The following is a 15,936-nucleotide window of genomic DNA, read 5'->3' on the forward strand; positions in this document are numbered from 1 at the left end:
CATCCCACTGTGAATATTAAAATACGACAATATCATAACTACTTGTACGAACTTTGCCGCTATAAAAAAAAACGTAAAATTCAGTTAATCATTTAGAAAGTTAGGCTGGATTAAATGTGCTGACACTTCTTTGATCCTGTCACTAGATGGAGCCCTAGACCGGTTCAAGATGGTGCCACTGCGACTTGTCAGCACCAATAGGAAGTAACGGTGGATGCGGCATCTCTATAGAAGATATCTGTGGTGACTGAATGACGTCGGAAGAGTTCAAGGAAAAGGGAAACATTTCGACCTTAAATCCCCAAACAAGGTAAATGTTATTTTCTTGTTTACTGTTTGACTTGTTGACCAGAGAACAATGGCCCAGAACTGTTTTATAAGGTGGCGACTTGTCCAGGGTGTACCCCGCCTTCCGCCCGATTGTAGCTGAGATAGGCGCCAGCGCCCCCCGCGACCCCAAAAGGGAATAAGCGGTAGAAAATGGATGGATGGATGTTTTATAATCCTTTCTGCAGTTGTAAAAAAAATTAAAAAATACATGTACACCCCGTAAAATCCGGACAATAAACCGCTACTTTTTTCCTGCGCTTCGTACACTGCGGCTTATAAAGCGGTGCTTCTAATTTATGGCTTTTTCTATGCTAACAGCCACAATGCAAATAGTTTAAAAAAAAAAACTAAACAAGCAAATACACTCATTGGGTGTACTTTTTAGGGGGTGTGGTGCCATGTTTTGGATGAGTTTGCTCACTGCTACGTCGCGCTTCTGTTATTGTGAATTGAATTGTGAATTATATTTATATAGCACTTTTCTCTAGTGACTCAAAGCGCTTTACATAGTGAAACCCAATATCTAAGTTACATTTAAACCAGTGTGGGTGGCACTGGGAGCAGGTGGGTAAAGTGTCTTGCCCAAGGACACAACGGCAGTGACTAGGATGGCGGAAGCGGGAATCGAACCTGCAACCCTCAAGTTGCTGGCACGGCCACTCTACCAACCGAGCTATACCGCTATTGCTGCATCCCATCTACTTTGAAATGACGTCAGAGCAGAGTTGTCGGAAGTCAAGATGTCCACGAACACTATTTGTGCGCTTGCCTTGTCCTAATATACACAACTAATGGGAAAGTACGGTGGATGAGGAGGAACCACGGACACCATTACCAGTGACGTACAGCGTATACGACCACGTAAAATAAACGTAGTTCACGCTACAGTGACGGTATCATTAAATACATCGTACAAATTTGGCCCGCGGGCCAGAGTTTGACACCCATGGTTTAAATCAGGGGTAGGGAACCTATGGCTCTTTTGATGACCACATCTGGCTCTCGGATCAATCCGAGCCGACGCTGCTTAACACGATAAGTAATGAATAATTCCACTTGTAATGAAAAATAACGTTCAAAATATAAAACATTCTCATGCTTTTTTATGTTCAAGAAGTTGCGTTAATGGAAAGAAATAAGTTGTTTATTATTGGTTAGTGTGGGGCTTGCCCTCCTGGGGGTTCTTCAGACCACCAAGCACCGACATGAGAGCTTGTTTCAGGGTTACAATATTGTTTTATTTTTCAGTAAGTCTCTCAGTTGCTTTCCAGCATTTGTCTTTTTCTCTCTCGTTCTCGCTCTGGCTCCAGCCCCGACCCCGTCTCTCCTCCTAGCTGCTGCTTATAAACAGAGCGACGGGTGATTAGATAACAAGGCCCAGCTGGGCCATCTACGCACCTGTCGTTGATTTCAAGGCCGGTCCTGGCAACACCCCGCTTCGCTGCAGGCTCGCAGGCCACGCCCCCTCCATATTTAGCTTCAGAATAACAATGTTTTTAGAAACAAGAGATATGAAATGTTGGTCTTACTTAAAAATGCACGTGTTTAGTTGTGTTCAGTGTTAAAAAATATATTATGTGGCTCTTACGGAAATACATTTTCAAATATTTGGCTTCTTGGTTCTCTCAGCCAAAAAGGTTCCCGAGATTTTTTTTTTAAATAGCAACAATTCAAAAATCCTTTATAAATATATTTATTGAATAATACTTCAACAAAATATGAAAGTAAAATGCAACAATGCAATATTCAGTGTTGACATGTTGCATAAATATCAAATATTTCTTTTTTTGTGAAGAAATGTTTAAAATGAAGTTGATTAATCCAGATGGATCTGTATTACAATCCCCAAAGAGGACACTTTAGATAACTTCTATGTGTAGAGATTTTTATAATTGAATCACTTTATTTTTAAACAAGTTTTTAGGGTTTTTTTCCCCAAATAGTTCAAGAAAGACCACTACAAATGAGCAATATTTTGCAACGTTATACAATTTAATGAATCAGAAACTGATGACAGTGCTGGATTTTACTTCTTTTTTTTTCAACCAAAAATGCTTTGCTCTGATTAGGGGGTACTTGATTTAAAAAGATGTTCACAGGGGGTACATCACTGAAAAAAGGTTTGAGAACCATGGGTCTAAACCATTGAACGTAAAGAGTTTTTTTAGAACATATTCTGATGACGAAGACGTTTGGGATAATAGTTCTAGAACGGACTCCTTTGGGGATATTCAGTTTATCTCCAATTAAAATCGGAAAATGCAAAAAAAAAAAAAAAATTTAAAAAAGTGTTAAGTGAAGTGAATTATATTTATATAGCGCTTTTCTCTAGTGACTCAAAGCGCTTTACATAGTGACACCCAATATCCAAGTTACATTTAAACCAGTGTGGGTGGCACTGGGAGCAGGTGGGTAAAGTGTCTTGCCCAAGGACACAACGGCAGTGACTAGGATGGCGGAAGCGGGAATCGAACCTGCAACCCTCAAGTTGCTGGCACGGCCGCTCTACCAACCGAGCTATCCCGCCCTTGGTTTTACCATCTTTTTCTGCGTAATTTACTTCCCCAAACTTTAAACATTGATGTAAAGTATTTTATTCCAAAATAAAACGGATAATGTAATTTTCTTGTTGAAATTTAATAAGGCTGAGGGAAAAAAAAGAAAAAAAGAAAATTGTGGTAGAACCCAGTATCCATCCATCCATCCATCCATCCATTTACCGCTTATTCCCTTTCGGGGTCACGGGGGGAGCTGGCGCCTATCTCAGCTACAATCGGGCGGAAGGCGGGGTACACCCTGGACAAGTCGCCACCTCATCGCAGGGCCAACACAGATAGACAGACAACATTCACACACTAGGGCCAATTTAGTGTGAACCCAGTATGCTCCTAAAAAAATAAAAATAAATTTAAGTCTAGATTAGAGTTTTGAAACGTATTCAGACTTAATGCTCAGAAAAAACCCTGCAAAGTTAGGAATTAATTCTGCGAAATTGGAATGAAATTAAGGAACACAATGTGGTTTTGATGAGGAGCGGCGTCCCAATACTTTAGTCCATGTGGTGCAGATGAAATGAGGAGCTTCTCTTCAGATCTTTATTTGGGATCAGTCTTCACCTTACAGAACACGTTTAAATAGACCAACAAGCGGAGTGCAATCCAGGACAGATGAACGTTTGTCGGGCAAAGGAGGGTAGGGGGGGGGGGGGGGGGGGGGGGGGTGTCCAGGTTCTACTTCTGAGCCGGCATGAGGTCCTCAATGGACTGGCCCTTCTCCAGCCTCTTCTCCATGTCCACCAGCAGCTTGACGCCGTCCACCACCATCTGCACCAGCTCCACCTCGGAGAAGCCCAGTCTGTCCGCGTTGGAGATGTCAAAGACTCCGCCCACCGCCGCCGTGTCCACGCCCCCTGGAGGACAAGGCAATGAGTGCCTCCACGCCAAAAAGGGACAAGACCAGTCACTCACCGGTCCCGCGCTTCTGGAGCCTCAGGCGCTTGAGTACCTCCTCGAACTTGGCGTTCTTGGACATGTTTGGCAGCTTCACGTGCACGCCCGCCCGCAGACCCGTGCCCAGGTTGGACGGGCAGGTGAGCACGTAGCCCAGGTGCTCGTTCCACATGAAGGCGTGACCTCGGTCCTTGAACAAGGACTCGATCTGAAACGCCAACGAAGACAGACATTTTTAAGAAAGCTTATTTGCGCTTTTTTTTTTTTTTTTTTTAACATCGCTGGAGACATGTCCCTAACTAACCTGGACCAAAGTCTTGGCGTTTTAAGCAATTGTAAACTACCTTCCTTCAGTTAGGATCCATGCAGAGTCTTTACCAAATCGTGACCTAAAAAATTGGAATGAAAATTTTCGGTCCACAGCAAACATTTCCAGTTTTCTACTGACGTAAAATCGTAAAGTACTCATGTTTAGTTAGCATTGGATACATGTCCCTAACTAACCCGTACAAAAGATCGTAAACTACTTTCCTTTAGTTAGGAAATAGGAGTCTTTTGCATCGTAACCTAAAAACTTTGAATCTAACTTTTCGGTAGAAATAAACACTTCCAGTTTTCTACTAACCTAATACACGTTAAATCGTAAAGTACTTGTGTTTAGTTAGCATTGGAGACACGTCGCTAACAAACCCGTACAAAAGATCGTAAACTACTTTCCTTTAGTTAGGAACTAAGTGGAGTCTTTTGCATCGTAACCTAAAAACCTTGAATATAAGTTTTCGGTCGACAACACTTCCAGTTTTCTACTAACCTAATACACGTTAAATCGTAAAGTACTTGTGTTTAGTTAGCATTGGAGACACGTCGCTAACAAACCCGTACAAAAGATCGTAAACTACTGTCCTTTAGTTAGGAACTAAGTGGAGTCTTTTGCATCGTAACCTAAAAACTTTGAATCTAAGTTTTCGGTCGACAACACTTCCAGTTTTCTACTAACCTAATACACGTTAAATCGTGTAGTACTTGTGTTTAGTTAGCATTGGAGACAGGTCCCTAACTTACCCGTACAAAAGATCGTAAACTACCGGGTGTTTTGCATCATAACCTAAAAACTTTGAATCTAAGTTTTCTGTCGACAACACTTCCAGTTTCTACTAACCTAATACACGTTAAATCGTAAAGTACTTGTGTTTAGTTAGCATTGGACACATGTCCCTAGCTAATCCGGACAAAATATTGTAAACTACTCTCGTTAGGAACTAAGCGGAGTATTTTGTATCGTAACCTAAAAACCTTGAATTTAAGTTTTTGGTCGACAACACTTCCAGTTTTCTACTAACCTAATACACGTTAAATCGTAAAGTACTTGTGTTTAGCTAGCATTGGAGACACGTCGCTAACTAACACGTACAAAAGATCGCAAACTACTTTCCTTTAGTTAGGAACTAAGCAGAGTCTTTTGCATCGTAACCTAAATACTTTGAATCTAACTTTTCGGTAGACATAAACACTTCCAGTTTTCTACTAACCTAATACACGTTAAATCGTATAGTACTTATGTTTAGTTAGCATTGGAGACAGGTCCCTAACTAACCCGTACAAAAGATCGTAAACTACCGGGTGTTTTGCATCATAACCTAAAAACTTTGAATCTAAGTTTTCGGTCGACAACACTTCCAGTTTTCTACTAACCTAATACACGTTAAATCGTAAAGTACTTGTGTTTAGTTAGCATTGGACACATGTCCCTAACTAACCCGGACAAAATATTGTAAACTACTCTAGTTAGGAACTAAGCGGAGTATTTTGTATCGTAACCTAAAAACCTCGAATATAAGTTTTTGGTCGACAACACTTCCAGTTTTCTACTAACCTAATACACGTTAAATCGTAAAGTACTTGTGTTTAGTTAGCATTGGAGACAGGTCCCTAACTAACCCGTACAAAAGATCGTAAACTACTTTCCTTTAGTTAGGAACTAAGTGGAGTCTTTTGCATAGTAACCTAAAAACTTTGAATCTAAGTTTTCGGTCGACAACACTTCCAGTTTTCTACTAACCTAATACACGTTAAATTGTATAGTACTTATGTTTAGTTAGCATTGGAGACAGGTCCCTAACTAACCCGTACAAAAGATCGTAAACTACTTTCCTTTAGTTAGGAACTAAGTGGAGTCTTTTGCATAGTAACCTAAAAACTTAGAATCTAAGTTTTCTGTCGACAACGCTTCCAGTTTTCTACTAACCTAATACACGTTAAATCGTAAAGTAGTTGTGTTTAGTTAGCATTGGACACATGTCCCTAACCCGGACAAAATATTGTAAACTACTCTAGTTAGGAACTAAGCGGAGTATTTTGTATCGTAACCTAAAAACCTTGAATTTAAGTTTTTGGTCGACAACACTTCCGGTTTTCTACTAACCTAATACACGTTAAATCGTAAAGTACTTGTGTTTTGTTAGCATTGGAGACACGTCGCTAACAAACCCGTACAAAAGATCGTAAACTACTTTCCTTTAGTTAGGAACTAAGTGGAGTCTTTTGCATCGTAACCTAAAAACTTTGAATCTAACTTTTCGGTAGACATAAACACTTCCATTTTTCTACTAACCTAATACACGTTAAATCGTATAGTACTTATGTTTAGTTAGCATTGGAGACAGGTCCCTAACTAACCCGTACAAAAGATCGTAAATTACCGGGTGTTTAGAATCATAACCTAAAAACTTTGAATCTAAGTTTTGTCGACAACACTTCCAGTTTTCTACTAACCTAATACACGTTAAATCGTAAAGTACTTGTGTTTAGTTAGCATTGGAGACAGGTCCCTAACTAACCCGGACAAAATATTGTAAACTACTCTAGTTAGAAACTAAGCGGAGTATTTTGTATCGTAACCTAAAAACCTTGAATTTAAGTTTTTGGTCGACAACACTTCCAGTTTTCTACTAACCTAATACACATTAAATCGTAAAGTACTTGTGTTTAGTTAGCATTGGAGACACGTCGCTAACTAACCCGTACAAAAGATCGTAAACTACTTTCCTTTAGCTAGGAACTAAGCAGAGTCTTTTGCATCGTAACCTAAAAACTTTGAATCTAACTTTTCGGTAGACATAAACACTTCCAGTTTTCTACTAACCTAATACACGTTAAATCGGAAAGTAATTACGTTCAGTTCGCAGTGTTTTTGTAAAATTGGGTCCCTTTTTACGTGACGTCCTTTATTTACCAAACGTGAAACAAAGCAGATTGTTAACCATGTAAGTTTGTTATCTCCGTCAAAAAAAAAACAAAAAAAACCTAATACTCATAGCTCACCTATGTTCTTCATAAACGTCAAACACCAAGTTGAACCCTTTAACACAAGTTTTGCGCTAAAATTGCGTTGTCCTCTAACCAGATTTACGTGTTTTCAGGAGGACATTAAAATTGAGCACGGAACCTGCAGACTTTTGTAAAAAAAAAAAACTCCTCAAGACTAAAGAACAGTCTTCAAAAAAAAAAACGTCAACGATTTCGAGTTTCTCAAATCTAACATGTTTTAAACAAGGATTGTCAATAATGTATATTTACCATCGAGACTTGTTCGGGGGGAGGAAAAAAAACAAAAAACCTTGACAAATCGTGTACGTTTTTCGTAAATGTCCAAGATTTCAACAAAACAAAGACTTTACCAACGTAAAACCCAACAAGTTTTAAACAAAGACCATTAAAACTATAGATGAGGGTTTCCGTAAGAAGTCTTAAGTTTTCATGGTGAACGGCCGACACTTAAGCGTAACAGACTTTACGCAGCTTTAACTTTTTTGTAAAGACATTTCACTCAACTTTTATGTTTTTGTAAACGTTGACTTCACAACTAACAGGTTCTATTAAAGGCCTACAGAAAGCCACACAGTCTGATAGTTTATATATCAATGATGAAATATTAACATTGCAACACATGCCAATACGGCCTTTTTAGTTTACTAAATTGCAATTTTAAATTTCCCGGGAGTTTCTTGTTGAAAACGTTGTGTAATGATGACGTGTACGCAAGACGTCACGGGTTTTCAGGAAGTATGAGCGCTGCACACACACACAGCTAAAAGTCGTCTGCTTTAACGGCATAATTACACAGTATTTTGAACATCTGTGTTGCTGAATCTTTTGCAATTTGTTCAATTAATATTGGAGAAGTCACAGTAGAAAGATGGAATTGGGAAGCTTTAGCCTTTAGCCCAGTGGTTCTTAAAGGGGAACATTATTACAATTTCAAAAGGTTCAAATCAGTTCCAAGTGGCTTGTTTTATTTTTCGAAGTTTTTTTCAAAATGTTACACCTCCCGGAATATCCCTAAAAAAAGCTTTAAAGTTCTTGATTTTCGCTATTAGCGATGCGACTATCCATTTCCCTGTGACGTCATACAGGGCTGCCAATACAAACATGGCGGTTACCACAGCAAGATATAGCAACATTAGCTCGGATTCAGACTCGGATTTCAGCGGTTTAAGCGATTCAACAGATTACGCATGTATTGAAACAGATGGTCGGAGTATGGAGGCAGATAAAACGAAATTGAAGAAGAAATTGAAGCTATTGACGCTATTCGGCCATAGCATGGGTGTACCTAATGAAGTGGCCCATAGCATGGCTGCCTTAGCATCGCCGGTAAAATGTGCGGACCAAACGATCAGGACTTTCGCATCTGGTGACACTGGAGCAACTTAAATCCGTCGATTGGTAAGTATTTGTTTCGCATTAAATGTTGGTATCTAGTTTCAAATGTACATACAGCTAGCGTAAATAGCATGTTAGCATTGATTAGCGTAGCATGTTAGCATCGATTAGCTGGTAGTCATGCTGCGACCAAATATGTCTGATTAGCACATAAGTCAACAACATTAACAAAACTCACCTTTGTGATTTCGTTGACTTAATCGTTGCAAATGCATCTGCAGGTTATCCATACATCTCTGTGCCATGTCTGTCTTAGCATCGCCGGTAAAATGTGCGGACCAAACGATCAGGACTTTCGCATCTGGTGACACTGGAGCAACTTAAATATGTTGATTGGTAAGTGTTTGTTTCGCATTAAATGTGGGTATATAGTTTCAAATGTACATACAGCTAGCGTAAATAGCATGTTAGCATCGATTAGCTGGCAGTCATGCCGTGACCAAATATGTCTGATTAGCACATAAGTCAACAACATCAACAAAACTCACCTTTGTGATTTTGTTGACTTAATCGTTGCAAATGCATCTGCAGGTTATCCATACATCTCTGTGCCATGTCTGTCTTAGCATCGCCGGTAAAATGTGGAGACACTTTGGTACATTCAATGGGGGTCTGGCGGGAGATTTCTTGCCAGTGGTGCAACTTGAATCCCTCCCTGTTAGTGTTGTTACACCCTCCGACGAGGCATGATGTCTCCAAGGTTCCAAAAAATAGTCGAAAAAACGGAAAATAACAGAGCTGAGACCCGGTGTTTGTAATGTTTTGAAAATGAAAATGGCGGCTGTATTACCTCGGAGACGTCACGTTCTGACGTCATCGCTACAAGACCGATAAACAGAAAGGCGTTTAATTTGCCAAAATTCACCAATTTAGAGTTTGGAAACCGGTTAAAAAAAATACATGGTCTTTTTTCTGCAACAACAAGATATATATTGACGCTTGCATAGGTTTGGTGATAATGTTCCCCTTTAACCTTGTTGGAGGTACCGAACCCCACCAGTTTCATATGCGCATTCACCGAACCCTTTAGTGAAAAATAAAATGCTTTTTTTCTTTGTTATTCAAGACAAAGTTGTATGTTTTTTTTTTACTGGTGCACAAAAATGAACCGTGCATGAGCATCACCTAGCTTGTTCAAAGAACAAAACCAACACAGTGCATGAACTCACAACAAATTACACCCTTGCAAATCAGAGGGAACATTGTTTGGGGGGGGGGTCCATAATATGCGGATAGGGAGAAGTTTTTATTTTTACGATGAGTTGGGTGTGTCTTGACCTCCGCGGCAGACGTTTCGTCGAACCCCTGAGGCCGACTCACCAAACCCTTAGGGTTCGATCGAACCCAGGTTAAGAACCACTGCTTTAGCCACACAAACACACGGTGATTCCTTGTTTAAAATTTACTATGGATCAGAGCGCGGTCAAGCCAACATGAATCCAGACTCAACCAGCAGGTTTCGGTGAGAAAATTGTGGTTAAAAAAAGGTCGCTTCTTACCGGAGAAAAGCTGCGTCCATAAAGCTGCCGTCGACTCCCCTGAGACATTGGCGTCAAACCCGTGGAGACACCCTTCCGACTATCAGGTACTATTTAACTCACTAAAACACTAGCAACACAATAGAAAGATGGGATGGCGTGGCGCAGTGGTAGAGTGGCCGTGCGCAACCCGAGGGTCCCTGGTTCAAATCCCACCTAGTACCAACCTCGTCACGTCCGTTGTGTCCTGAGCAAGACACTTCATCCTTGCTCCTGATGAGTGCTGGTTGGCGCCTTGCATGGCAGCTCCCTCCATCAGTGTGTGAATGTGTGTGTGAATGGGTAAATGTGGAAGTAGTGTCAAAGCGCTTTGAGTACCTTGAAGGTAGAAAAGCGCTATACAAGTACAACCCATTTAAAGAAAGGATTTCCCAGAATTATTCTAGTAAATGTCTCTAACATCGGAATCCGTCCCAATGCAATCGCGTTTTTTTTTTTTAACCTTTCTAGTCCGTCGCTATCAATATCCTCAAACACAAATCTTTCATTCTCGCTCAAAATAAATGGCGAAATTGTCGTTTACTCGATCCGAATAGCACTTTTTGTTGGAGGCTCCCATTTAAATCGACGTGAATATGTGAGGAGCCCCCACACGTGTGACGTCATCGTCTGCGACTTCCGGTAGAGGCAGGGCTTTTCTGTTAGCACCGAAAGTTGCACACTTTAATGTGGATGTTCTCTACTAAATCCTTTCAGCAAAAATATGGCAATATCGCGAAATGATCAAGTATGACACATAGAATGGACCTGCTATCCCTGTTTAAATAAAATCTCATTTCAGTAGGCCTTTAAACACCAAAGTCATCCTCAATTTTCTCTTGAACCGTAACGTTAGGTCCTCATCAACACAAAGACTTCAGATCCTCCAGTGAAACATTCCGTCAAGACCAAGTACAATCGAGACGACTTTCCACGCTCTTTTACGAGGCAGAAGGTCGTCCGTGTTCCTGACCTTGGTGAGTCCGGTGCAGAAGCGCTGGAAGACCTCCTTCATGTTCCCTCCTTTCTGCATGGAGATGACCCTCAGGTGGTCCTCCTCGTTCACCCACACCAGGAAGGTCTTGTTGTCGTTGTGCCTGCGGAATGACCCACTGCCGTGAAGTCCCGCCCGTCTTTGCCGAGACGCCCGCGAGGCCGAAGCCCGGGTCCTACCAGATGCCTCGAGCGTCGGGCCAGTCCCGGGCCATCCCGGACGCCAGCAGCAGGGGGGACACGGGCTTGTCAAACAGGAAGTGGTCGTCGATCAGCTTCTCCTGCTCCGCGTCCGTCATGTTCTTCAAGGCGTAGTATTTGCCCTTCAGGTCCCCGGTGAGCGAAGCCAGAGCTGCGCCAGGAGACAAGGCATCATTACCACTTGCAGCCACCAGAGGGCGCCCACCAGGCTCCAGGACGACCTTTACCTTCGATGGAGAGAGTCTCCACGGCGCGGCGCTCCCCTCGGCTGCAGTGAGGCGGCAGGCAGAAGCCACGGATGCTGCGGCCCGTTCGGACACGAGAGCTCAGGACATAGTTGGGGTCCAGGTCGTCGCCTCCCTGAGGGTCCCAGGGGTCAGTCCGTTCACAGCAGGTGACAACTCAGGGACGTGACATACCTTCAGGTTGCCGAAGTCCAGGTCTGTCTTGTGCTTGTCTGTGGGCTTGTACCCGCCGTGACGGTCCTGGATGATGGGGTCCAACAGCTCCTTGAAGACCTCGTAGGTCTCCTCGTCTCCGGCGACACAGCCCACCGTCATGATGAACGGATGACCTGCACACGTAAGTCACACGTCACCCATTTTGTGGCCGTTAGGGACATTATTCCGAATTACCTCTTACATACACCACTGAAATGCTCTCACATAAACAACTGAAATGTTATTCCCTCACTCGCACTACTGAAACACTCTTATACACACTACTGAAATGTTTTTTCTCACACACACTACTGAAACACTCTTATACACACTGCTGAAATGCTCTCACATAGACAACTGAAACGTTTTTCTCTTATAAACACTACTGAAACCCTCACATAAACTGAAATTTTTCTCTCACACACACTACTGAAACACTCATACACACTACTGATATGCTCTCACATTAACTGAAATGTTTTTTTCACACACACACGACAAATACTCACACACTACTGAAACACTCAAACAACTAAAATGTTTTTCTCTCTCACACACTACTGAAATGCTCTCACAAACTGATTTTTTTCTCTCACACACTACTGAAACACTCATACACTACTGAAATGCTCTCACATAAACAATTGATATGTTTTTCTCTTATGAACACTACTGAAACACTCACATAAACTGAATTGTTTCTCTCACACACACACACACACACACACACACACACACTACTGAAACACTCATATACTACTGAAATGCTCTCACATAAACAACTGAATTTTTTTTCTCTTATAAACACTACTGAAACACTCACAAACTGAATTGTTTCTCTCACACACACATACTACTGAAACACTCTCACATAAACAACTGAATTTTTTTTCTCTTATAAACACTACTGAAACACTCACACATTACCGAAATGCTCACATAAACAAATGTTTTTTTCTCACACACACGACTGAAATACTCACACACTACTGAAACAAAAAACTAAAATGTTTTTCTCTCTCACACACACACTACTGAAACACTCATACACTACTGAAACACTCACATAAACTGAAATTTTTCTCTCACACACACACACTACACACACTACTGAAATACTGGTAAACACTACTGAAACACTCATACACACTACTGATATGCTCTCACATTAACTGAAATGTTTTTCCCTCACACACACTACTGAAATGCTCTCACATAAACAACTGATATGTTTTTCTCTTATGAACACTACTGAAACACTCACATAAACTGAATTGTTTCTCTCTCACACACACACTCCTGAAACACTCATACACTACTGAAATGCTCTCACATAAACACTACTGAAACACTCACACATTACCGAAATGCTCACATACACTGAAATGTTTTTTCTCACACACACACACGACTGAAATACTCACACACTACTGAAACATAAAAACTAAAATGTTTTTCTCTCTCACACACACTACTGAAATGCTCTCAAACTGAATTTTTTCTCCCACACACACTACTGAAACACTCATACACACTACTGAAATGCTCTCACATTAACAACTGATATGTTTTTCTCTTATGAACACTACTGAAACACTCTCATAAACTGAATTGTTTCTCTCACACACACACACTCTTACACACACTACTGAAACACTCATACACTACTGAAATGCTCTCACATAAACTGAAATGTTTTTCTCTTATAAACACTACTGAAACACTCACACATTACCGAAATGCTCACATAAACTGAAATGTTTTTTTCTCACACACACACACACACACACACACTACTGAAACATAAACAACTAAAATGTTTTTCTCTCTCACACACACTACTGAAACACTCTTATACACTACTGAAATTCTCACATAAACTAAAATGTTTTTTTCTCACTCACACACACTACTGAAACACTCATACACGTTACTGGAATGCTCTCACATAAACAGTGTGTATGAGAGTGTTTCAGTAATGTGTGTGAGAGAAAAAGCTTTCAGTTGTTTGTGAGAGCATTTCAGTAGTGTATGTAAGAGGTAATTTTGAATAATGTCCCTAACGGCCCCTCATCATTTTGGATCCGGTTACAGGAAGCCGGAGCCTAACCGTCCCCTCATTGACAATGTTGGTGCTTCTTCCTGAAGGTCAAATTAACATTTTCAGCACAATCCCATTCAGGATTAGACCAACATTACAGGGAGCCAGAACAGGATCGCTGACGGGTCTGCTCCTTACAAAAAAGGTGAGATACAGGTAAACAAGGGGGGGAGAAATCCGTATCCGCTTATATGTTTATTTCATGTTTTTCTTTTTGAGTTTTATACTGTTTTTAACCAAAGAAAACCTTTATGTATGGCATACTCAAAACGTATACAATATTCCCGCCCCTAAAACTCAGAAGTCAAATATTTAATGTAAAGTAGCTGGAGCCTTGAATATGTCAATAATTCCCAACATTAATTCCCAATGCAGCTAAGATAGGGTCCAGCAACCCCCGCCACCCCAAAAAGGGACAATCATCCCGGAAGTTTCTTAATACGCACATTGCCATGCTGACGTTCACGAACAATTCAAGTCTTTTGAACGGTTGTTTGTGAACAAGGACTTTTACAAATCGTCGTAAAGCGTTTACAGATGCGAAATTCTCAAGCTGCCTTCGCGCATTTCCACTCTACAGGACTGGAACCCCAATGAGGTTCCTGACCAGAGTCTTTCCAACGGCTCTTTTAAGTGACGATAGAACAGATACGGTCGCAAGCCGTTCGTCACGCACACACACATATATACAGTGGGGCAAAAAAGTATTTAGTCAGCCACTGTGTGCAAGTTCTCCCACTTAAAATGATGACAGAGGTCTGTAATTTTCATCATAGGTACACTTCAACTGTGAGAGACAGAATGTGAAAAAAAAATTCCAGGAATTCACATTGTAGGAATTTATTTGTAAATTATGGTGGACAATAAGTATTTGGGTCTCAAGGTTGGCAAGCATGCCAGACATAGGGTAATTATGAACAAGCATTTGACAATATTGTTGTATATTGAAATTGCAGTATTCGAATGCAAGTAAATCTGTGGTTTTATGTTATCTATCCATATTACTTTAATTTGATCGTATTATTACTTTATTTTACTTGTTGGAAGGGGGGGGGGGGACACTGTATCTGATGCACTTTCGGCCATTTTATGTCCATTAATGTGTTTAAAGTAAATTATTAACATTAATATTATTATAAAAAATAGTCTTTAAAAAGGACCGTAAATCCCGTCTGGATTATGCAACCGCGACCCTCGGCGGGAGAGGCACCGTAATGCGACTAATAGGCGCGCACTCGTCTTTCTGCGGCGGTAAATCCTCACTTACCGGGGTTGTCGACCCCGGTCTGGATGACGTCGTCGAGCGTGAAGCCGCTGGGGGTCTGCTTGCTCCTCAGCCGCTCGTACATGTCGGCGGTCAGCACCTTGGCCATGTGGTTGTTGTGCTTGCTCAGGTCCGGGTACTCCTGGTCCGAGGCATAGTTCATCTTGGTCAGGTTGTGGGTGTTCCCGAACGGCATGGCTGCTCCCTGCGGGCCGAGGCGGAGGGTTAAGAGGGTTATGGGGGGACGACGTCGTTCCAATACTCGGCACAGGTGCACTCAATCAACGCCGCGTCAAAAACAAACCGCTTTCAAATCCAACTATTTCTGTCAAATAGCGTTTTATTTTATTTTTTTTAAGGCCTTACCTTTTGTGTGCGGCTGCTACAACTACTAGCGGGCACTGACACGAAGATCCCTATTTTGCCGGCACAGTCCCAAAGACGACCTCCCGGTCCTCCGCTCCCAGCATCCGCTTTTATAGGCAGCCATGCTCGCCTCCCATTGGACGCTCTGTTGCCCTCGTCCGCGCCGCGCAGTGCTCCGATTGGTCCGCCTCGACACTAAAGCCCGCCCCCTGCCGCACTCACGTGACTGCAAAAATAATGGCATGATTCAAGAAGGCGAGTTCCCGTTTTTTTTCTTTTTTTGTTTTTTTTCTTTACACTAGTGGTTTTCAACCTTTTTTCAGTGATGAAAACATTTTTTTAATTCATCCATCCATCCATTTTCTACCGCTTATTCCCTTTTGGGGTCGCGGAGGGCGCTGGCGCCTATCTCAGCTACAATCGGGCGGAAGGCGGGGTACAACCCTGGACAAATCACCAACTTATCGCAGGGCCAACACAGATAGACAAACAACATTCACACTCACGTTCACACACTAGGGCCAATTTAGAGTTGCCAATCAACCTATCCCCA

At 41.6% G+C, this 15,936-nt stretch overlaps 2 protein-coding genes across 2 annotated transcripts in view; one reads left to right on the plus strand and one right to left on the minus strand.

The window, feature by feature from the left end:
- The window catches only part of LOC133542284 (kinesin light chain 1), a 242,844-nt gene that overhangs the window by 28,829 nt on the left and 198,079 nt on the right, over positions 1-15,936 (plus strand). The window lies entirely within an intron of this gene.
- LOC133542289 (creatine kinase B-type) lies at positions 3,532-15,515 on the minus strand. Its single transcript, XM_061886280.1, has 8 exons — positions 15,384-15,515; positions 15,021-15,222; positions 11,632-11,786; positions 11,440-11,572; positions 11,192-11,363; positions 10,992-11,115; positions 3,798-3,987; positions 3,532-3,739 (listed from the first exon to the last, which is right to left on the minus strand). Exons 2-8 carry the CDS (start codon positions 15,211-15,213, stop codon positions 3,561-3,563), a joined length of 1,146 nt encoding a protein of 381 aa, XP_061742264.1. The 5' UTR covers positions 15,214-15,222; positions 15,384-15,515; the 3' UTR covers positions 3,532-3,560.

Source organism: Nerophis ophidion, linkage group LG24 (genome assembly GCF_033978795.1).
Source record: "Nerophis ophidion isolate RoL-2023_Sa linkage group LG24, RoL_Noph_v1.0, whole genome shotgun sequence".
Lineage (NCBI taxonomy): Eukaryota > Metazoa > Chordata > Actinopteri > Syngnathiformes > Syngnathidae > Nerophis > Nerophis ophidion.